The sequence below is a fragment of the Orcinus orca genome, chromosome 15 (assembly GCF_937001465.1).
Source record: "Orcinus orca chromosome 15, mOrcOrc1.1, whole genome shotgun sequence".
Taxonomy (NCBI): domain Eukaryota; kingdom Metazoa; phylum Chordata; class Mammalia; order Artiodactyla; family Delphinidae; genus Orcinus; species Orcinus orca.
Window position 1 is genome coordinate 70,672,714 of NC_064573.1, and position 23,566 is coordinate 70,696,279.

General features: G+C 50.3%; 1 protein-coding gene across 7 annotated transcripts in view; it reads right to left on the minus strand.

Annotated features, from left to right (window-relative positions):
- Nucleotides 1–23,566, minus strand: part of KIAA1671 (KIAA1671 ortholog) — a 186,043-nt gene that overhangs the window by 128,046 nt on the left and 34,431 nt on the right. For 6 of the 7 annotated variants that reach the window (XR_007471639.1, XM_049697805.1, XM_033412878.2 and 3 more), the window contains exons 2-3: nt 4,505–4,656; nt 1,153–2,760 (exon numbers count right to left, since the gene is read on the minus strand). Coding sequence is in view for 6 of the 7 variants with exons in the window: in XM_049697805.1 (XP_049553762.1) it covers nt 1,153–2,705 (1,553 nt within the window). In the remaining variant the exon portion in view is untranslated. Of the gene's footprint in view, nt 1–1,152; nt 2,761–4,504; nt 4,657–6,719; nt 6,843–23,566 lie in introns of those variants that run through there. The other variant, XM_033412879.2, reaches the window with a different exon arrangement.

Below are 23,566 nucleotides of genomic sequence, written 5' to 3' on the forward strand. Positions count from 1 at the left end.
GATCTCGGTTCCCAGACCAGGGATTGAACCCGGCCCATGGCAGTGAAAGCGCCAAGTCCTAACCACTGGACAGCCAGGGAATTCTCCCCTTTCTCTTTTTTCTGAATTCAGGGGTTCACGAGCCTGGCTGCACTTGAAAATCACTTGGGAAACTTTTAAAAACCACCATGACATGGGCCCCTCCCCAGACCAGCTGAATCAGATTCTCTAGGGGGTGGGGTGGGGGCCAGGCATCGGTATTTTTTTTTTTCCAGGTCATTCTAACTGCTGAGAGCCACTGGTCTAACTCTGGCCAAGCTGGCTGCCCGGGTTCCCAGGGCCTGAAGGGCAGTCTGCCCAGAGCTCCCCTTGGAAGCTCCATCCCTGACAAAGTATGTCAGCGGCAGGCACGTCATTAACAAGCTGGCAGAAACCCCCGGCGGCATCCCTCTGTCCTGGCCGAGAAGCCACTTGTGGAAAAACGAAGGAGCAAGAGATGTCAGAGGCCAGGCCAAGCTTAGAAAATCATCAATAACCATTAGGATTAATCGTATCATTTGGAGCTACAGCGTGTTGAGGGCTCCCTTGGGTGGAGTGACTCTCAGCGTTATCTCTCTGAGTCTTTGCCTTAAGCCTTAAAGGCAGGTCTTAGCATCATTTCCGTTTTGGAGATGAAGAGACCGAGGCTCAAGGCGTGAAGCTACGCACCCAAGTTATCATGACCCGTCTGATTTTGTTTTTGGGGCCATCCACAGAGGTTTAGGTCATATATTAGGTGTCCTCGGACTTCAGGAAAGGAAAGCTTAGCTATGGAGACAGGCTGAGCTGGAATTGCACCAGGCTCCTGACTTCCTCATGGTATTTCACCTTTCCTGTCCATATCTGTGAAATGCGCACAATATTTCCCCCTGAAAAGTGCACAGAGGGGAACGTACGAGGAAATGTATGAGGAAACGTACGCGGGCAGCTCCCCTGTCTCTCCACACCTCAGCTTCCTTATCTGAGAAATGGGAGCTAATGCCACTTCCTCTGTGGGCTGTGGGTCAACTGAGAGGGGGCGTAAGGCGGGCAGCACGGAGCGTGGCGCCCTGCTGTTTCCTTTCCCGAGGGGTCTCTGGTAAGGGGTTGAGGACCTTGGAGGCTGGGGGAAGCCAGTGGGATGCTCCCACTTACAGTTTGGTCAAATCCGCTGACAGCGGCCGTGCCTGGATCGCCTTCTTCCTGATCTCTGGCTTTGCTTCCGAGCTCTCGGTGGCCCAGCCTTTGATCCGCTCCTGGACGCTCACGCCGGCTTTCCCCAGCTCCGGTGCAGCCGGCGGGGACTCAGCGGGGGCTGATGGGGGCGAAGACCCCAACGACAAGGCTGAGGCGCTCTCCTCGGCAAAGAGGCTGACGTGCTTCTTCACGCTGCCCCTCGGGGTCCGCTCTCCCCCTGCCTGGGTTTCCCCATCAGCCGCTCTGCTCTTGACCTCAGCGATTTCTTGGCCTTTTCCAGGCCTGGGCGAAGGGGACTGGGGGGCCCTGGGTGCCTTCTCCGGCTCGCCATCCAGCTTGGCTTTCTCTTCCCCAAGATTCTGGTCACTGATGGGGGTGACCCTGGCCGAGCCCCCCATGGTTCTGAGGTGGCCCATTTCTGCCTGCTTGCAGAGCAGCTTCTCCCTCCGTTCCTGGATCTTCCTGGCCACCTGCAGGAAGTCAGAATCTGGGTCGTGAAGGGGAGCCTCTGCTTTGACCAGACGCTCCCCATCTACTTTGGGGTCCAGGTCAGGCCTCTCGGGACCCCGCCACTGGGCCGTGGATCCTGCTATGGCCTCCACCTTCCTCGCCAAGGCCTCTCTACTCTCGAACCTGGCCGTGAGGTCCACGGACAGAGGCCTAGGCCTCCTCACCCACGTCTTCTCAGGAGGGGTGGGGGGCGCCTTCCCCACCACGGCTGCCCCGCCAGGGCCTGCTGGCTTCTGAGGCTGAATGGACTCGATGAAAATGGCCGACACGGGCCTTCTCTTCAGTCGAGGCCTGGGCTCCAGAGCGGGGCTACCCGCGTCCTCCACGCTGCTGGCCTTTGACAGAGGCTCCTTTAGGCCTGTCTCCTCTTGGGTGGCCGCCGGCCTGGTGACCTGAGACACGGAGGCCGGTCGGGGAAGAGTCCCCGCAGGCTTTCGGGCCGGCAAGGCGGGCTTGGTGGCCACCTCAGGCCGGGAGGCAGAAGGGGGCCCCTGAGACACGCCTGCGTCGGCCTCCGGAGCCCCCCGGCCGACCCCCTTCCCCAGGGTAGGCCCGGCTTTGGTGGTTTCAAAGAGTATCATGGTGCTGGGGTTAGGCCGCAGCACCGCGGCCTTGGAGAACAGAGACGAGCTGCTCGGGCCGTCCCCGCTCCCCGCCTCCGGCCCCACCAAGCCAGGCATCTTCTCGTCCAGCCCCTCTGCCGCCACGCCCCGGGGGAGCCCCCCGGTAGGAGACGGCCTGCTCAGGCTGGGCCACGAGGAGATCACGTCCCCGGCCTTCTCCTTGGAGAAGGGCTTGGGGGTGAGTCTCGGCAGAGGGAGCAAGCGGACTGGGCTCCTGAGGGGGCTTTTCCCTTCCAAGAGCAGCGCTGAAGGGGCCCCGGAGGCGCTGCCAGCCTGGCGGAAGTAGGTCCGAGTTAGAGCTTCCTCCTTGGAGAGCTCGCCCAGGCCTGGCACTCCTGTCAGAGAACTTATGGAGCCGACCTCCACCCGCGTCACCATGGTTACGGCTGTGGATCCATGGGGAAGACGAACATCAGAAACAGAGAGGCAACCACTAAAAAAAATAGTAAATTTAAGATTCAGTCAGTGTCTGGGTTGAAGCAGAGGGATTTGGGGGATGGGGATCAAGAGACCAGAGTCCCGGGTCTGGACGACAGCTCTCCATTGACCACCGGGCCAGCCTGGGCCAGTGCCTTCACCTCTCAGCTGTGGGCAAAGGGCAGTGGACTAAATGGCCTGACTCTGAAGTTCATTCCGGCTCAAAGGATACAGAAAAGGTGCCAACACTCTCCTGGACTTGCCTGACTCAGCTAATCTCAAGGCCAGCTTTCAGGGTGAAAAGTGATGATCTCTGCTGTACAGGTATGGAAACCAGCTCAGAGAGGCCAAGTAACCGACCTGAGGTCACTCAGAGAGTAAAGAGGCAAAGCTGGGATTCGAACCCAGGTCAGACTCCAAATTCACACCACACGCTCCCAGCATAAACCCTGATGAGAGTCCTGTCACCCCGCAGTACTTTCCCGTTTCAGAGCCCAGCCACATCAGGCTGGTCCTGACCCTCGTCACAGCCAAGCACAGAGAGGGTAGGTGACAAGCCCCACCTCACACAGCTAGCCAACGGTCACAGAGTTGGTCACTGGCCTTGGCACTCTAACCGTCCAGACAGTCCCTTATTTCTCCCCTCCCCAGTCCTTCCAGAAGCCTTAAAAGAAAGCCACCCTCATTTCCCACTCCACCTGCTGCTGTGATTGTCTGCCTCTGGGCTCTTTTCGGTTGGACGCCTATTTTACGCTGGCTGCCTTCACAGTCTCAGTAAGAAGAGTATCAGCTAACACGAGAGTTTACCACGAGTGAGGCCTCAGGTAAGCCCAGTGCTTCCTCTGTTTTACAAATCACACCCTCTTTAGAACCCTAAGAGGCGGGTATGTGATTGCCAGCCCCAGTTTTGCAGCAGCTCAGGCACAAGCCCCTTGTTCATCCAGTCATGAGCTCTGCTCTCTCAAGGCAGCAGCCCTCCTCTCTCATCCATCCTCCAATGACCCTGAGAAGCAGGGATTATCCTTATCTCCCTTATAAAGATGAAGGGAAAGGGCTCAGAGAGGTGGCCCGACTTGCCAACCGTCACACAGCTGAAACGTGATCTCAAGTCCTGGACCCATTCAACTCTGCCTTTTTAACAATTATGTCCTCTTCCTTTCTGGTCTTAAAAAGTGCCAGACAAGCTGCTGTTCTTGATTCGTCCCCCACCCTAACCCCACCTTCACTCCAGTGCTCTCTTTCCCTACAAAATTGTCCCCAGCCTGCCCGCGTCTAGATGGGCTAAAAGTAGAAGGCATTTTAGTCCAACGCAAGCCTCCACTTCCCTTCCTGGGGCCCTACAATGCTGCCCCCGGCTCTGACTCACTCAGCAGCCTGCAGGAAAGAAAGGCAGACAGATTTTGATATTTTCTCTTCCTTACACACTCGATGGTGCTAAGAAGATTCCTTCTCCCCAAGGCGGAGAACACTGTCTAGACGGGGTTAGAGGCAGAAGAGAGGCACAGAAATGGAGAATGGGAAAATCGGAGACTTGGGAGGAACCCGTCTGCAAAGACTCGGTGTGGAGTTCCTAAGGTGCACAGGGTCCTGCCCCAAATCAGGACTGCTCATCGTTAGAGCCAGCTCCCGTGACCTCTGGGACACAGACATAGCCCGGACAGAGACACAGGACAAGAACAGGATTCAAAGGACAGAGAGAAAACTCCCTAGCAGAACCCACAGGAGCCCTGCCCACCCCCGGACACTCCAGCCCCACTTACCTGAGCTGGCAGGTCCTGGCTGGGGACGTGTGACTGCCAGAGAAAGCCAGCGGTATCGCGTCTCATCTCCAATGGGGCTGTCCGCACACTCCCATGGCAGGAGCCGGCAGGGGAGGGGAGGCTCGTCCCAGCAGGCTGAGTTTCAAGCAGGTCTGGGGAGACACAGGGCGAGAGCCTCAGTTCCGGGGTTCCGGCAATATGTGCACAGACGGCGCAAAGGCTTTCGAGCTCCAACTGCATCTGCTGGTGTCTCCGCCAGCTTGTAAAACTCACGCTCCTAGCAGCTTTTCAGTATTGTCGCCTTATCTATACACGTGGGCATCAAGGGTGCAGAGTACAAACCGCAGGCGCTCCATAAAAATCTCCCCCGTTCCTCTGATACATGTTTACTGAGCACCTACCACGTTCACAAGGATGAATAAGAAATACCCCCTGCATCCAGGGACCTCAGAGTCTTGTGTGAGAAACACACACACGCATACACACACACACAAGCGATTACAACACTGGGCAATAAACATCATGGTTTATAAAGGGGGACATGGGAGCACAGGAAAAGGAGGATTACCTGCCTAAAATTGGGAGTGGTGGTCCCGGAAGACTCCCGCGGTTTAGAGGAGGGAACTCCGGAAGACTCAAAGAGCTGGCTAATTTGGGAGCTATTTCCCCTGGTTCTCCTGCTCAGCAGTATTTGTACATTGCATCTCTTGGAGGTCCTCACATGCCTCCTCAGGGCCTTTGCATGTGCTGTGCCTGTTCTCTGAGATATCCCTGTCACTACACACAGACGCAGGCCCTCCCCTAAGATTGCAGTCCAGACACAGCTGCCCCCCTCCAACCTAGTATAATCTCCCTCTTACGTGTCCAGAGAGACCCACAGACACTCAGCCAGACGCCTCATAGCTACACAGCTACATTTAATAGTTCAAGATCCTTCATTTCACATCAATGGGAAGCCCCCAGGAGTCACCCTGAATCCCCAAGAGCTAGCACAGTGGCCTGGCAGATAAGAGCACTGAGCACATAATTATTGAGTGAATAAAGAAATGAATGAAGAACTATTCTCCTGGCCCTGCTCCCCACCCTTCTAAGATTCTAAATAAGGGCCAGAGTCCTGAGTTTCATGACACTAAGCAGTCTTGGTCACAAGGTGAACTAGTTCCTCTGGCTCTGGCAAGTTCTGGTGTGGCCACAGGTCAATTGCTGCTGAATGACAGAACCAAGGAGCTACGAAGAGCCCAGCTGGGAGCTCAACCTGCTGACCCCGCCCAGAGGCCCCACCAGTTTCACCTGATGCACTGCCTGGGACAGGCCGCCGTCAGACACCTGCTGTGACCACATTAACCCCAGACTGTCACACCGGCTCATCTGCCCAAAGGCGGAATGAACGAACGCTTCTCTATACAGCTTTTCCTGGGAAGAACCACCAAGAGCGCTGTTGCTGAACCAGGGTTGATGGCTCACAAATGCGGCCCCCACTTTGGGATCTCTGAACCCATCTCAGTAGCCAGATTGCAGGGAAGGAAAAAGGGGAAACAAGAGAAAGGCTCTTGGTCCGCACCCCTCTTAACCAGAACGGTGTCTCTGTTATCTGTAATCTCCTTTCTATCTTGGGCTCCCTCTCAAGTTTCCATCTGAAATGCCAGGCAGATGCCTGGTCTATAAATATGGTTGCATGAACGAATCAATGAAGGAATCAATCAATCAATGAACAAAGGGGGAAAAAAAAGAGTTTTTAAACCACCATAGTCGATGACTAAATAATATTTTGAACTCTTTCCCAAACCTAGAAACCCATGATTCTCAGGTTTTCCTTTAACCTGTTGTAAAATACAAGAAAACCAACTGAAATGTTCGCTTTAAAAGCTTGCTTTAAATGCATCACATATGTTATGCTTAATTTAAGAGATGTTAGTCTCTTCCAAAACATTTCAGAAGCCCACTCACACAGAGGACAGATGCTGTTTATTCCTGGGGTGGCCTCGCTCACTCTTTTTAAATATATTAGCACGATGGCCAGAGCCAGGTAAACAAGAGCTCCCTGGAGAAAGCAGGGACACCAGGTATGAGCTGTGTCTGGTTTTATCTACAAATAACCGTGAAGGTCGGCATGGGGGGACAGATGGGGAGCCAGGCTGATCTGGGAGGTCAGGAGGCTGCGGTGGACCAGGACACGGAGGATGCGGGGCAGCAGTGGGGGTAGTGGTGGGTGTACCTCTGCGGTTGCTGAACCCGCCAGGTCCACAGGCTCGATCTCCCCCATTTCCTGCGATTTCATGCAGAGAAAACCAGGTTCCTGAGGGTTGAGTCACCGAAACCGATCGTCACTGAAATTAGACAGGCGTCGCTCACGAGCATTCATTCCTCCCATCCCTCTGACCTTCCCTCTACAAGCCAGGCTCTGTGCTGGGTGCTGCGGGTGCACCGTGGAGCGCACAGGCTCCCAGGGAATCCGAGAGAACCTCACAGGGACGAGGCAGGAGAAGCCCTTCCATTCAGAACCCAACCATTTGGTAGCTTCTCTCTCAGATTCAGAGGCGTTGATTCATTTGAACAGCTGTTGCCAATCTTTCATAATGACACCCCTAAATCCGATCTGGGAGCTCACAGTCATTCACTCAGCCATCTCTGGGTGCCGCTTCCTGGGAATGCCACAATCTGGTGAGGGCCGTGAGCCAGTCCTGCCACCTTCCAGCGTCTTCTGGAATGTGACCTGGGCTCCCAAATCTGCGGATCCATCCTGTGTGGTGCCCCGTGTGAAGGGCCAAGTGCATGTCCAGGTCTCCCCAGGAAAGCAGGGCTGCGGTAAATGCATGGGCGTTGTCCGTCCACAGGCCCCAGAGGGAGGGGGACCAATGTCTAATATCGATGGAGTGTATGCATCCTCTCCTCTCCGTCCCCATGGCTGTGGCCCCAGCTCATTCATTCATTCATTCATTCCAATACACAGTTACTGAACACCTACCATGTACCAGGCTCTGGGGACACAACAGTGAACAAAACATACAGAAAGCCCTGTTCCCATGGAGCTGACAATCATGAACATAGGAAAAGACAATAAACGAAATAAATAAGCAAGAGGCATAGAATGTTGTTAGGTAAGTAACTTTCTCTGCTGGTGTCTCCTCCAATCTGTTCTAGCAGCAGCCAGAGTGATTCTCTGATACGCAGGGGCCACCATGTCACTCCCCACACCTCCCCACTGCCCTCTGAATGAAGATCAAACTCCTTCCCTGGGGCCTGGCAGGATCTGGATCCTCTTCATCTCTCCAGCTTCAGTCTCATGATTGACACCTCCCCCTCCATCCATCTGTCTGTCTCTCACACTCACTCACATACTTACTGCAGCACATGAACCTCAGACAGGTCACAAGACACATCATGCTTTTCCTCACCTTCCCGCCTCTACACTGCCATTTCCTACTGCCTGGTTAATCTCAGCTCCAAGCAGCCACCTCCTCCAGGAAGCCTTCCCTGATGCCCCAGGGTGGGTTCAGGTGCCTCTTCTCTGCTCTGGTATCTAACTCCCAGAGCTTCTCCCTAGCCCAGCACTGATCCCACATGTGGTGACTGCCTCTAGAGTGGGGGGAGCTCCAGGTCAGGAGGGTCCTGGGTCTGGTTCGCAGCTGTACCCCCAGGGTCTGATGCTGCACCGGACATAAAGTCAGTGTGCAAAAAATACCTCAAGGGAGAGCATCCCTGAAAGAAGAAAATAATAGTATCCAATGCAGGCGTGGGTGTGGGAAAACTGACATGCTCATCTGCTCCCAGGGACAATGTAAGTTACAAAAGCAATTTGGCAATATTCACTTTCCACTAATATTATTGGAGACCCCATCAAGACTCAGGGACCACACTAAGTGACTCTGCACCTTCTGCCTTCTCCCATGTAATATTCTCAACAATCCTGTGCTTTTCAGTTTATTACCACCATTCTACAGATGAGGGAAATGAGTCAGATCTCAAGCTAGTGAGGGGTAGTGTTACAGTTGAAATCTTCTGACTATGAATCAAGTGTTTCCCCCCCATATACCTCACCCCAAAAACATTCATTTATTTTTGACTCAGTAATCCCACGTCTAAAAACGTGTCCTATGGAAGGAATCTAAAGGAAGAGAAAACCATACACACAAAGATGCCCCCTGCAGTGTTGTCCATCCAAGTGCAGCAATAACGCACCCTGAACTTAGGGTGATAACTCTTATTTGAAAAAACCCAGGACTCAGAAGCCATTTGAAATGTCACAAAAGTTGCAACGTCAGCGGGTAGACTAGATCTCCAGTTCCCAGTCTGCCCACAAGTGGCACAAAAATCCCTTCACACCACATGGCCTGAGTTTGTGATCAGAAAAGATGGTTGCGGGACTTCCCTGCCTGCCAATGCAGGGGACACGGGTTCGAGCCCTGGTCCGGGAAGATCCCACATGCTGCAGAGCAACTAAGCCTGTGAGCCACAACTACTGAGCCTGCACTCTAGAGCCCGCGAGCCACAACTACTGAGCCCATGCGCCACAACTACTGAAGCCCACGTGCCTAGAGCCCGCGCTCCTCAACAAGAGAAGCCACTGCAATGAGAAGCCCACACACTGCAACGAAGAGTAGCCCCCGCATGCCGCACCTAGAGAAAGCCTGCACACAGCAACGAAGACCCAGCGCAGCCAAAAATGAAAATAAATAAATAAATAAATTTATTTTTCCAAAAGATGGCTGCCATGGCTATCATGGCAAAAACCTAGAAATAATCCACATTCTCCACAAAAGGTGAAAGTCTCTCAGCCACGTGTAAGGGGCTGTTCTGCATCTCTTGAAAGTGAGGACTGGGGACCCTGTGCAGGAAAGTGAGAAGAGCTCATGAGAATGCTGTTGGAGAGAGGGTGGCAGGTGGGTAATTTTCTGTATTCAAGGCTGTGACAACGGCAAAAATTGTTTATACAAATGGTCAAGGTCTGGAAGGGGAAAGGGACAGGTGAAAAGGAAAAGTGTCGGGGACAAGGGTGGAACTGTTATATTTTTAAATTCCTTTTCACTTTGAGATTCCTTTTTATTTCCATTAATGTTGTTTGTGCAGATTTCTTTTTAGGCCTCAATACCGGAAGTCTCCCTCTGAGCTGTGTTCTCCCCATCAATTCAAAATGTAGAGGTACCAAGGCTCCCTTCCTGCCCACTTTCAGAGCTTTCAAAAGCTGAGGATAGGGACTTCCCTGGTGGTGCAGTGGGTAAGACTCCATGCTCCCAATGCATGGGGCCCAGTTTCGATCCCTGGTCCGGGAACTAGATCCCGCATGCATGCCACAACTAAGGAGCCAGTGAGCCACAACTAAGGAGCCTGCAAGCTGCAACTAAGGAGCCCGCCTGCCTCACCTAAGACCCGACACAACCAAATAAATAAATAAATAAAATTTTTTTTTAAAAAAAGCTGAGGATAAAGATAACTATCATTTATTAAGCACTAAGCGTGTGCCAGGAACTGTGCTAAGTGCCTTACGAATATGACTCATTTCGTCCCCTTAACAATACAAAGAAGCAGGTCCTGGGACTTCCCAGGCAGTCCAGTGCTTAAGACTGCGCTTCCACTGCAGGACATGAGGGTTCACTCCCTGGTTGGGGAACTAAGATCTCTCATGCTATGCAGCATGGCCAAAAAAAAAAAGAAGCAGGTCCTATTATGAAGCCCATCTTACAGGTGAGGAAACTGAAGCTGGAGGAGTGAATGGATCTGCCGTGGGCAGCAGGAGGTATGCTGATCCACCCTCCCCTCCATAGGATTCCTTCCAAAGTCCACATGGGCTTAACTAGAACAAGTGCTTTTTTATGATGTTCAAATGTAAAGGACACTTCACACCCATTATGGTGTCTACCATCAAAAAAAACAGAGGGCTTCCCTGGTGGCGCAGTGGTTGAGAGTCCGCCTCCCGATGCAGGGGACACGGGTTCGTGCCCTGGTCCGGGAAGATCCCACATGCAGCCGAGCGGCTGGGCCCGTGAGCCATGGCCGCTGAGCCTGCGCGTCCGGAGCCTGTGCTCCGCAACGGGAGAGGCCACAACAGTGAGAGGCCCGCGTACCGCAAAAAAAAAAAAAAAAAAAACGAAAAATAATTCTGGAGATGGATGGTGGTGATGGTTGAGTGAATGTACTTAACGCTGCTGAACTACACACTTAAAAATAGTTACGATGATATATTTTATGCTATGTATATTTTACCACAATAAAAAAAAACCCAAGAAACTAAAGACAAATAGAAAGGAAATCTAATGCTTAAGCTCTAATTACCATGTGACTCAGCTCATGGGGACCCATGTCCTTTAGGCAAATCTCCATTAAAAGCTCTCATGGTCCACACTCGGCTCTGCCCCCATCCCCGTTAGGAATGCAATGGGAAGCAAAGGAGACCCCATTCCTGATTACAATCGGGTGGTGCTCTAATAGGGGCAGAAAACGAGGCTGTAAAAGCCCAAAGGAGGAGTAGTCAGGGATGCCTTCCTGGAAGAGGTGACATCTCATCTGAGACTGGTAGGAGACAGCCAAGCAGAGGAGGAGGTTGGAGCCAGGAGAGGGAACAGCATGTGCAAAGGCCCAAAGGTACGGGAGAAACACAGTCATATAGCGCAAGCCTGTTCACTTATTCTCCTTGGGGCAACGTGGGGCTATCTTGGTGAAAAGTCTGAGTGGCACAACTTTCGAAAAACCATGCACTTTTGTTGAGTCAGAGTCGCACTGGAGGGTACAAAACACTGGTCCGAGAGTCAGAACTGGGTGATTTTAGTCAAGGTGATCACAGATCCTGGTTTACCTGGGACAGAACGCGTTCACTCTCAAAAGTGCCCAGGTTTGGACAATAAATTATTCCATCATCCTACATTTTTTTTTTTAAACTGTGGTAGAAACCACATAACATGAAATTCATAATTTCAACCATTTCAAAGCGTGAAAGCAGTGTCATTTTGTAAATTCACGGTATTGTGCAACCATCGCCACTATCTACTTCCAAAACATTTCCACCACCCCAAAGGAAATCCCATACCCAAGAAGCAGCCACTCCCCCTTCTCCCCTTCCCCAGCCTCTGGCAACCACTACTCTGCTTTCTGTCTCTAAGGAGTTGCCATTTCTGGATATTTCAAAGAAATGGAATCACCCAATATGTCTCTCACCCTAGTTCTGGTCTCAGTTCCTTCACAAACTTGCAATGAGAGCTTGGACAAGTCCCTGCCAGATTCTGTGACTGTGGTTTGGCTCAGCCCCAGGACTTCTCAGGTTTGCATTATGCAACTTTTCTCTGCCCCTGGCTCATCCCCTGTGAAGCCCAGCTCTCTGAGATCCTGAGATGACTGTTCTACATCCCCTGGTCCCCCACGATTCCTTCTGAACAACTGGTGCTCAATAAAGGATTGTTAAGGGACTCGATAAAATTCTCATTCAGTGCTGACGGAAGTAGTGAGAGCTAAGTTTCCTACTCAATGTGTGTGATTCTGTAGGAACTGCCTTAATTAGTACAGCCTTGACTTCTGTGTCAATCTCAAGTTGTAATGAATTAGAATTCAGGGCATCTGACCTTTCAGACTCTGGAACACAGAGGAACAGTTTGAGGGCGCTTTTTCCCAGCTGGCCCCGTACCACAAGATATGGGTGGTACACATTCACACCCACACAAAGGGTCCTGTGGTGTATGTCAATAGAAGGAGTTTGGGAAATGCGAGCTCAACAGCGTGTAAACTACTGTCCTTCCCACAAGACTCTTCAGAGCCTCTGGTGAGCTAATTGGCATCTTAGACACGCCAAAGCATAATCCAGACTGCCTCACCCCAATACCGCTTGTCCAGGTGCAACTGCTGATTTGGAGAAAGAATGTTACAAGTGGCCTTCATGCCTTTACTTAAACATCCGCCTTTTCAACTTGCATTGGCCTGTTCCTTCCTACTATTTGTGCTATTTCTGGGCTGGCTACAGCACTCACCAAAACCATTAAGCAAGCAGCTTTCTTGGGTTTGTTTGTTTTTCTTGGGATCAAGGATGGGCAAACTACAGTCTGTAGGCCACATCTGGCCCACTGCCTGTTCTTGTAAATAAAGTTTTATTGGAAGACAGACACACACCCATTAATTTACATGTTATCGATGGCTTCTTCCAAGGCATGAAGACAGACCGGAGTGGTTGCCACAGAGGCCGTATGGCCCAGAAAGCCTAAAATATTTACTCTCTAGCCCTTTACAGAAAGAGTTTGTGACCCCTGCTCTAGACTGTAGAGAACTCAGTCCCCTGAGAGACTGGACTCCCCCAAGGATGTGACATCCCCCCTTTAAGTTATCTAAAGCTCTCACGCTTTTCTGGCGGAGACCTACGTCTTCACGAGGTCTCTTCAGGTTCTCCACATAGTAATTGCAGAAAAATTCAAAAATATAAATGAGCAAAATGTTTTTAATAATCCTATATCCCACCAGCCAGAGCCAACAGCCATTACTAGCATTCTGATGTCCATCCATCTGGCCATTTCCAATATAAGTGGGAACTTTTTGTCAAAACTAAAATGCAATCAGGTCACGCGTGCTGTTTAGGAACTTGCTTTGTTTTGTTTAATTTCAAAATACGTCATAAATACCTTTCACATCAATAGCTACACAACTCTACAGCCGTTTCTCATGCTTTGCAGTATCCCATTACATGGATATCTCATCATTATATCGAATCCATCCTCCACTATTGTATCCTTAGGTTGTTTCCAATCTCTGACTATTAAAACCAACACTTCAATGAACACCCACGTGCAATGACTTTCCCAAGGTAAATGCTGCCTAGAAGTGGGCTGGCTGGTTCCAAGGGTGTACACTTTTTTCAGAGCTTTGGATATATGCAGAATGGACATACATCCATGTGTTTCCCTTCACACCTAAGGGAAACATGTCCCATGCTGACTTGAGTCAAAGCTTAGGAGGCCAGGGTTCTTAACCTCTGCCCTGGGGCAGACCCAGTAAAGATGAGAAATAAACCAGGGCCCCAGGGCTGACTGTGCCATCACTGGCAGCTTTACTGGGTCTCACTTATGGCTGGACCATCATCACGCACTTGACTGTAAGATTTGCAAGGGCAATTAGAACGGCTCACAGGGAGAGGTGAGTCTGGGCCCAGCCCAGAGGCTGTGTCCTGCCTGGCGTCGGAAGGGTAGGCAGGAAGAAAGCCCTGCCCCAGAAATGACATTCACGGCAGAGGAAATTCAACCTCAGAGCTCAGTTCAACACGACACACAGATCAATGCTGGACTCAGAAAAATCTGAGTATAACATGCTCTCTCCTTAGGGAGCCCGAGAGGCGCATATTGCATTTCAGAAAAATAAATAAATAATTCCCTCCGAGCACAGATAGGTTTCTGGAGGAATTAGCTTATTTTGGCCCAAGAGCTGCCTTATGTTCAAACTCAAACCCTGGGAAGGTCTGATCATGTGTTCCCCAGCTCCAAAATAAATGTCTCCCACTGTCCATTGCCTTGGACAAGGTATTCAAGACCCCCCCCCCACCAACCCACCCACAGGCCAAAACTAACCAACATGATCTGTACTACAGGCCCTGCCTCCACTCCCAGATTCCCAAAGGTACCCCACGACCTGAGTATCTTTTTCACTTATTTCTTCTCCGTGGAGAGCCCTTTACCCACAGCACAATTTCCATTTGCCCAAATCCCACTCATGCTTTTACAGCAGACTAAGGGACACCTCTTCCAGGAAGCCTGCGCTGACTTCCTAAGCCAAAGTGTCTTCCAACCTTCTTTGGCTATTTACCTGATCATCATGCCTTGTATCAGAGATAAGCCTGACAGTCTCCCCCCTGCAAGATTTACAGATCCCTCCTGAGCCCACCCAGGACACAGACCCCTCCGGCTCTGAGTTCCCCTTCCCAGAACCTACCTGATGCCTGGCACGGGAAAGGCAGAATAGGAGAGTGCTGGGTTCCCCAGCGGTGGGAGGCAGACCATGCGGGACACAAGATGGTCTTTGGTAACACTTAGGATGCTTTGACATCCAGGCACAGCATGAAGCTTCTGTGAATGACATTCTGTGCAAACTGTTTCCTTTCTGATTCTCATGGGTGCCTTCTCATGCAGTTCCTGAGCCCATCTCTGCTTGGTGCCACCATGACTTTAACACCTACACTATCTGCTAATCTCCCAGGTTTAAGAAAAAAGACACAGCTCCAAGCTCAGACCATCAGCTGCAGCAGCAGATTTTAAAATATAATTTTATTTTCATTGTATTTAATTTTACTGTTGTTTTCAATTTAAGACAAGTGACACTGGTTTGCTATTTACAGTAAGATGTTTGTAATGGTTCCTTTAAAATTTTATTTAACTTTCGGAAAAGTGAAAGTTTAAAAATAAAATGATGATACAGGGGTTATGTACAAATGGCAAAAGCCCATGTGACAGGGGCTTCCCTGGTAGCACAGTGGTTAAGAATCGCCTGCCAAGACAGGGGACACGGGTTCGAGCCCTGGTCCAGGAAGATCCCACAAGCCATGGAGCAACTAAGCCTGTGAGCCACAACTACTGAGCCTGCATTCTAGAGCCTGCGAGCCACAACAACTGAAGTCCACGCGCCTAGAGCCCGTGCTCTGCAACAAGAGAAGCAACCGCAATGAGAAGCCCACACACCACAACGAAGAGTAGACCCTGCTCGCCACAACTAAAGAAAGCCCCCGCGCAGCAACGAAGACCCAACGCAGCCAAAAATAAATCAATTATTTAATTAATTATTTTTTTAAAAGCCCATGTGACTGGAATTCACTGGTAAAGTGGAAAGATCATGGTATTGGAGTCAAAAACAGGCAGATGCAGCTTGTGGTGCTCCTTCCCCATTTTCCTGCCTGGAACAAAGATGTGATGTCTGGAACCAAGGCAACCATTTTGGGACCATGGGATCACAGGTGATACTTTAAGGATAGTGACATGGAAAAGACCTTGATGACATAGCTGAGCTACTAAACTAACTGAACCGTTCTCCTCTGGATTTTTGTTGTTGTTATTGTTATGTGAAAAATAACAATGTACTATTTAAGCCATTGTTAAGGTTTCTGTTACATGAAGGCAAAAGCATTCCTAACGGACACAGGGAGTTTGGGTACAAATTTGTTAAGTGGACAAACGTCTTCTAAGTAAACACAGTGAATGTAGTAGTGCTTTTATTTATTTTTTATTTTTATTTTTTTTGCGGTACGCGGGCCTCTCACCGCTGTGGCCTCTCCCATCGCGGAGCACAGGCTCCGGACGCGCAGGCTCAGTGGCCATGGCTCACGGGCCCAGCCGCTCCACGGCATGTGGGATCTTCCCAGACCGGGGCACAAACCTGTGTCCCCTGGATTGGCAGGTAGACTCTCAACCACTGCGCCACCAGGGAAGCCCTGTAGTAGTGCTTTTGACAAGCCACTTCACCCCTGAAAGCTCAGTTTCTTCATGGGTAAATTAAGTTCAGTGATACCTACCTCAAAGGATTCCGAGGATTAAAGGAGATGGTGCATGTAAAACACCATCAGTATACTTGGCACATACACAGTAGGTTTCTGCAAATGCATGATAAATAAATGAGCAAATAAACAAACAGAACATGGAGCCTGATGGAGGGATGTGTGGGTTCGTGGGAGTTTTTTAGCTAGATTTAAAGGAATAGCTCTCTGATGAAGGAATTTGGGAGAGATAGTGATTCAGGGACTGGGTAAGTGGATACTCTTCTCAAGGCTGGTCTAAGATCCAATACCAGCCTGTCAGCTACACAAGCCTTGATTAGAATCAGGTGGAAGCACCGAAGAATATAGACACCAAAGAGCAACCCTCCCAAAACCAGGTGCAAGAAAAGCCTGAAAGGATGGTCAAGACCGAAGTGGTGTCCCAGGGATGTAAACAGTCCCAGGTCCACCCCCGGCTGCTGCACCCACCCCACTCCACCCCCACCAGCCGTTCTCATCGGGGCTCCGCCCATGGCAGTGAACCTGCAGTGACGGCTGATATGTCCTCTCCTGGTTTTCCCAGGAGGGTCACTGTGCCTCCGATACCCTTCAGGCAACCAATGACTCTTCCTCCTCATCCTCTGGGACCAGCTTCCCAGCTCCCCTGTAAACCTGTCAGGGCCTGGCGCTGCCAGCCTCGGGGCACGACAGACAGGCCCTCCTGGTACAGAACCCAGGCCTCAGTGGAGCTGAAGAAATATACCTGGCCCGGCTGCCAAAAAGAGAACCCAATGAACAATCCCAAGTTTATTCAATTGCTTTGTCCTCCAACCTATTAAGTGCTGGGCTCTGGGAAAGCTTGGTGTTAATAATTACCATCATCAGATCACTAACACTAATTGGGCACTCCTTTTGTGAGTTAAATGAACTTCCCCACTTAATCCACCTTCTGGGGTGGGTCGCATGATTAGGCCCACTTGATGGACGAGGACAACGATGCCAAGGGAGGTTTAGCAATTTGCCCATGGGGTTGGAGCTGGGATTTGAACTCAGGCAGCCTCCCTCCCAATCCCACCCAGTTCAATCCCACCCAGTTCATCCTGCAGCAGCCAACAGTTGCTGGGTTAAGTGCTGGCATCCCCTCCCCTCCCCACGCCATGCCCCCACCCACCTCCACCCCTACCCCTGTGCTGGGCCCTGTTAATCTCTTCAATGACCTTCTGGGGCTGATGCTATTATTATCCCCATTCTATAGATAGGTAAACTGAGGTTTCAAAAGGCAAAGTGATTGGCTGAGGTCAACTGCTTAGTAAGTTAGCAGATCTGGGATTCCACTCAGGCGTTTGACTCCACAGTGTATACACTTTGCCATTTTGTCCTTCACGGGACCTGTCTAGCTCAGACTGGGTTTTCAGGCAAGTTTTGGGGCAAAACATCCTTGTGCTCAAAGCACAGTGTAGCTGGGGAGGCAGACATAGTTGCAGACATGGCCACAGACAGTGACCACAGCAGGGAGGTGAGACTGAGGCCCTCGGGAGGAAGGGCTTAGAGTAGACAGAATAATGCCCCCCAACGATGTCCACATCCTGATCCCCAAAACTTGTGACTCTGTTATCTTTGCAGATGTGACCAAGCGAAGTCTCTTGAGATCGGAAAATTATCCTGGATTAGCTGGGTGGGCCCGACGTCATCACAAGGTTCCTTATGGAAGAGAGGCAAGTGGGTCAGAGTCAGAGAGAGAAAATGTGATGAAGGGAACAGGGATTAGAGCCATGCGGGGCCACAAGCCAAGGGATGCAGCAACCTCTGGAAGCTGGAAAAGGCAGGGAAATGGATGCTCCCCTAGAGCCTCTGCAAGGAACACACCCCAGCCGACCTTCACTAGACTTCTGACCTCCAGAACTATAAGGTAATAAACTTGCATTGTTGAAGCCAGTAAATTGTGGTAATTTGTTACAGCAGCAATAGGAAACTCATACAGAGCTTAAGTTGGTTGGGGAGAAAGGAAAGGGAGGACTGTCTGGAGGAGGCGGCACGGAGCTGAATGGCTACCTAAATAACCCCAGAGCTCAAGCCTCTGTGAAGTCCTTTGTGTTAGCCCCACCAGAGCCACCAAAATTCTTAACCCCCCATTCCTGCTTGTTTGGACCTTGACAGTATCAAATCCTACAAGGTAGGTCCTGGCACTGCACTTTTCCATGCAGCTACTAAAATTTAAATGTCAACTGATTAAAATTAAATACAATTTTAAATTCAGTGCCTTGGTCATGCCAGCCCCATTTGAAGGGCTCAACAGGCACGGGAGGCTGGGTGCCTTACTGGGCAGTGCAGAAAGTTCTATTGGACCGCGCTGTACATTCCCAATATACAGATGTGAAACTGAGGCTCAGAGTCACAGGGGCGGGAAGGGACAAGCTGGCACTCAGTCCCCGGATCTTCTAATTTCATCCTCAGCCTTCGTAACACGGAGGAGGCCTGGGCCACAGGGCTGGCTGCCTCAACCCCAGGCCCAACCTTATTTAACTGAACCATGAATTATTCACCCACTCTCAGGAGTCATGACCTTTAGCAGCACCGAGAACTGTTTATTTTGACCTCTTTCTCTCTCTGCCTTAAACGCAGGGTGAGAGGCGAGGGAGGCAGAGGAGAGGCCTCGGTTAATGAAAGGTTCTGGTTAACAGCAGTTCCAGCCATTCATTACGGGCACAGAGCACTTGTGGTTTAAAGCTAGGAGTGTCACGTGTTTGAGAGATCAGCCAGTGTCCCTTTGACCCCCTAATCCATCATCTTTATCAACTGGCATACAGCGCTAAGAAAATCTCTATCTACAGGGCCAGAATGACACCATCAACACACAAGGCTAACATGGTTCAATTTCTAGGGTAACCTTTGCCACTTACAAGGATATAAGGGGCTCCTTGCCCAACAGAGGCAGTTACAAAGAGTTTCAGGGTGGCAGGGGGGAATACAATTAAAAATAAATTTTAAATTCATTCCCTGGCGGTGGCAGGCAGGGAAATGGGTGAATTGAGGGCCAGAAATGGGAGGGAGAGTTCTCACTGTCTGCACTCTGGTAACTTTGCATTTTGAGCCCCGTGAATGTATGACCTGGCCAAATAAATCAGTACAAGTTAAACTGTAAAACGCTTAGGTAAGATATGGACCGTGGGGATCCCATTTCTTGTTTTCTATAGATGCACATGGATGGGTATATAAATATGAATACAAGGAGGCTTACAGAAAGTGTTAGAAGAATATATAAGAAACGTTCAGAGAGGGTGACTCTAAGTGGGAGGGAGATGAGACTACAGGGGATTTTAATCTATTTTTATTTTTTTGCTTATTTATAATTTCTTAACTTTATACAATACTAATCGCAACAAAAACAGTTTCTATTTATTGAATGTGTAGCCAGTTTCCAGGTGAAACACTTTATAGGCAAAGCTTCACTTCTCCCGGCAACCTCTGAGGCAGGTAGTAGTGTTTTACTCCCATTTTATAGTTGAGGAAACTGAGGCTCAGAGACACCAAGACCACGAAGCCCACCGTCTGGACTCCTTTGCTGTGCTGACTTCTGATCAAATAAATGTGCTCATGATAGAAAAAAAAGAAACGTTTTAAAAATGCTAGGTACGTGGACTTCCCTGGTGGCACAGTGGTTAAGAATCCGTCTGCCAATGCTGGGGACACGGGTTCGAGCCCTGGTCTGGGAAGATCCCACATGCCGTGGAGCAACTAAGCCCGTGCGCTACAACTACTGAGCCTGCACTCTAGAGCCCGCAAACCACAACTACTGAGCCCTCGTGCCACAACTACTGAAGCCCATGCGCCTAGAGCCCTGCTCCGCAACAAGAGAAGCCACCGCAACGAGAAGCCCGTGCACCGCAAGGAAGACCCAATGCCGCCAAAAATTAATAAATAAAATAAACAAATTAAAAGAGAAATGCTAGGTACGTGAAAGCACAAAGTGAAACAGACTAAATTTCTGAATATAATATGAATGTCAGAGAGCCCAAGCCTTTCTCGAGAAGGGTGCATCAGACACCTCAGGTGTCCTGCCTTCCACTCTCAGCACCCACCCCGGGATGCAGAAGGCTGCCTACTGAAGATGGCTGCAACTCTCTGGCTTGGTTTCTGGCCATGGGAGCACAGGCCAGAAGTGCCAGTTGGGCAGTGCCCCATGCGCAGCCCTCCACCATAGACAGATGGCAACTGGTGTATCAATACCCCAGCTCCTTCCCTCTCTGGGGGAAGACTCTGAGGTGCACGTTATGCCCTGTCTCCATGACACACCCTCTATTAGCTCCTTGCCTTCCCTCTCTCACCTTCACACTCGCCTCACAGTGCTTCCTGTGAGGTAAAACAGTACAGCTTCTAGAAGGAAACACGGGAAAAACTGATCTTAAATAAAATGAAGGAAAACTTCTGTTCATCAGAAGACACCATGGAGAGAATGAAAAGGCAAGGCATGGACTGGGATAAAATATTATGTATACAAATGGTATGATGTATAGTATTTCATCTATATTATGTTTATAAATATAATTTAAAATATTATATCATATTTATACATGTGCACATGTGTATGCACACAGACATATATACTTCACAAAGGACTCTATCCAGAATCATAAAGAACTCTAAACCAGTACGAAAAAGACAATCTGGCTTATTGTTTGCTTTTTTTTTAAGGACAAGAGACTTGAATGGGCACTGCACACACACAGAAAAAAATCTCCAAATGAGCAATAAGCACATGAAAAGATGCTCAACTTCACTGGTCATCCGGAAAACAAATTAAAATCACAATGAGATACTACCGGACATCTACCACAATGGCCAGAACAACAGACTGACATGTTGACCGGGGGGAAGTGGAACCCATTTTACACTGGCACACTTTAGAAAACTGTTGGGCAGAACCTACTCAAGCTGACCTGCATCTAACTTACGACCCAGCAATTCCTCTCCTGAGTATTTACCCGAAAGAAATGAGTGCTCAGGTCCACAAGAGACGTGTACACGAATGTCCACAGTAGCTTCATTCGTCATAGCCAAAACCTAGAAACCACCTAAGTGTCCATCCACGGTAGCCTGGATAAATCGCAGCATACTCATATGATGGGATATAATACAGCAATGAAAAAAACCAAACTATGGCAACATGCAAACACGCGGATAAATTCATAGACATTACGATGAGCGGGACCCAAAAGCACTCGTACAGTAAAATTGCACTAACACGAAGTTCAGGAAATAGGCAAAACTAGCCAATGGTGACAGAAGGTAGGTCAATTTGGGGAGTATTGACTAGGATGGGTATAATGAAGCTTTCTAGGGGCCTAGGAATGTTCTATATCTTGATATGAGTGGTGGTTACGTGCTGTGTTCATATGCAAACGCGTGTCCAGTTTACACGTAAGATTCGTGTACTTTACTGTAAGTTATGCCTGAGAAAACAAGCCCTCAAACTTCCAATGGCCTGCAGGTGCTTACGAAATGAAGCCATGCCCCTCACCACAGCCCTGCCTGATGTGCCTCCCACATACCCCAGGACCTCATCTCCTACCAAGTGGCCCCTCCCATTCCCCCAGCTCCACCCAGCCTGGAGATCTCAATTTGCTTTGGCCTGGAGGGAGTCAGGATCTGTAAGAATTCCACCCTCAGATGGGAAAGAGACCTGCAAGGAAATGCCGGTCATTTCTGTTTCTCCCGGGTGATGTCAGTACCCATGTGCGTTCATGCAGCAACAGCTCTCTGATGAAATGCTTCTCCTCCAGGAAGTCTTCCCAGACCTCTGCTCCCACCCCAGGTAGGCTTTCATCCCCACAGCTCTCTGCTTCTTTGTGACACTGATCCTACTGTTTTAAGTCTGTTGAATTGATTGTCTTACCCCCTGAGGGCTGAGACCCTCTCTGTCCTGTTCCCTCCCCGTCTCATCATCAGAGCCTAGCAAGTCACCTGGCACATAATAGGTAAACAATAAACATTTGCTGAAACAAATGAATGTCTGAAGGAGAAAATGAGTCATTTGATGGAGGTTAAAAATGGGGTGGGGCCGGGCTTCCCTGGTGGTGCAGTGGTTGGGAGTCCGCCTGCCGATGCAGGGGACTCGGGTTCGTGCCCCGGTCCGGGAAGGTCCCACATGCCGTGGAGCGGCTGGGCCCATGAGCCATGGCCGCTGAGCCTGTGCATCCGGAGCCTGTGCTCTGCAACGGGAGAGGCCACAACAGTGAGAGGCCCGCGTACCACAAAAAAAAAAAAAAAAAAGGGATGGGGCCAAGATGATTCTGCGCAACTCCCTCCAGGTATAGAAGGTGAAATCTGGGCCCAGAGAGGGTAAGTGACTTGCCTAAGGTCACACAGCCAATTAGGGACAAATGTAGCATAGAACCACCAGGAGACACTGTTGCCTTCTCCCTCCACCAGATCCCCTTCCCTGGTGCTGCACCCTCCCGGCAGCTGCTATGAGGGTTGTCTGTTCACAGATACATACTTTTCCAGGAGAGCTGTCCTCCAAAAGGCCAAGACCTCCAACCCTCCCTGCAAACCCCCTACCAACCAGGGCATCCACAGCCAGTGACTCACATATATGGGATACAAAAGGCCACTTACCCTTGCATCAAGGCAGGATTCATTCTGTGGCTCCAGAGCCCCCCAGTGGTTCAGGCGAAGCTAAACTTGGGTAAGGCCACATCCCTTCCCCTGCCCGCTCCTCTTGCCCTCACTCCCCCACTCCTGAGAGCACCCCTCCCCCATCCAATCAATGCTTCCCATCCCAAGCTTGGTTCTGGGGAACCAAACCCTACCTAAGACAGACTCCAGGGTCTCCACTGGCCTGGACTCTGGGACAATGCACTGCCTCCCACTGGTAAGTCTAACGTGAATGACAATGACAGACTGAGGATGGACCAGGAGCCCAGCTGTAAGGGGAGGGAATGTCCACTGTGTGTGTGTGTGTGTGTGTGTGTGTGTGTGTGTGTGTGTGTGTGTGTGTGTGTGTGTGTGTGTGTCTGCGCGCGCATGCGTGCATGTGTGTTGGGGGAGGGTCTACCCTCTGCTCCCGAGTCCTTTCACTTTTATCTCTAAAAGATATACAGAAGGACCCCCATCAAAACCTTCTTGCTTTCAGCCACCAGCAATGAAGCTAAGAAGGGCAGAGAGGGCCCTCCCCTGAGCCACCCCTCCCAACCACGGGCTCTAAGAGCCACCTGGGCAGAAGGGGTCTGTTCCCTGATGAGTCATCAAGCCCCTCCCCTAAAGGCAATCTACCTGATCTGGTGACAGAAAACACAACCATCTCCTAAATTCGGATTAAAAACCACCTGCACTCAGTTCTTCTAGACCTTAATTTTGCTCAGGGTAATCAGCAGTTATTAAGAGCACAGAGGACGACATGCTTGGGGGACAACATGCAGGATTGGCAGCCAGGAGCCCCCCATTCTCCTCGCCCTGTTCGTGTCCCTCTGTAGGACGGGGCAGAGCGTGGACTTCCAGTGTCAACCAGCTGGGCGTCCAGTCCTGTCTTGATCTCACCAGCTGTTACTTGGGCAAGTAACTCCACCTCTTTGAGCCTTGGCTTCCTCAAGTATAAGATGGAATCATGGGTAGGTATTTCCTGTGCTTTTGTGAGGATT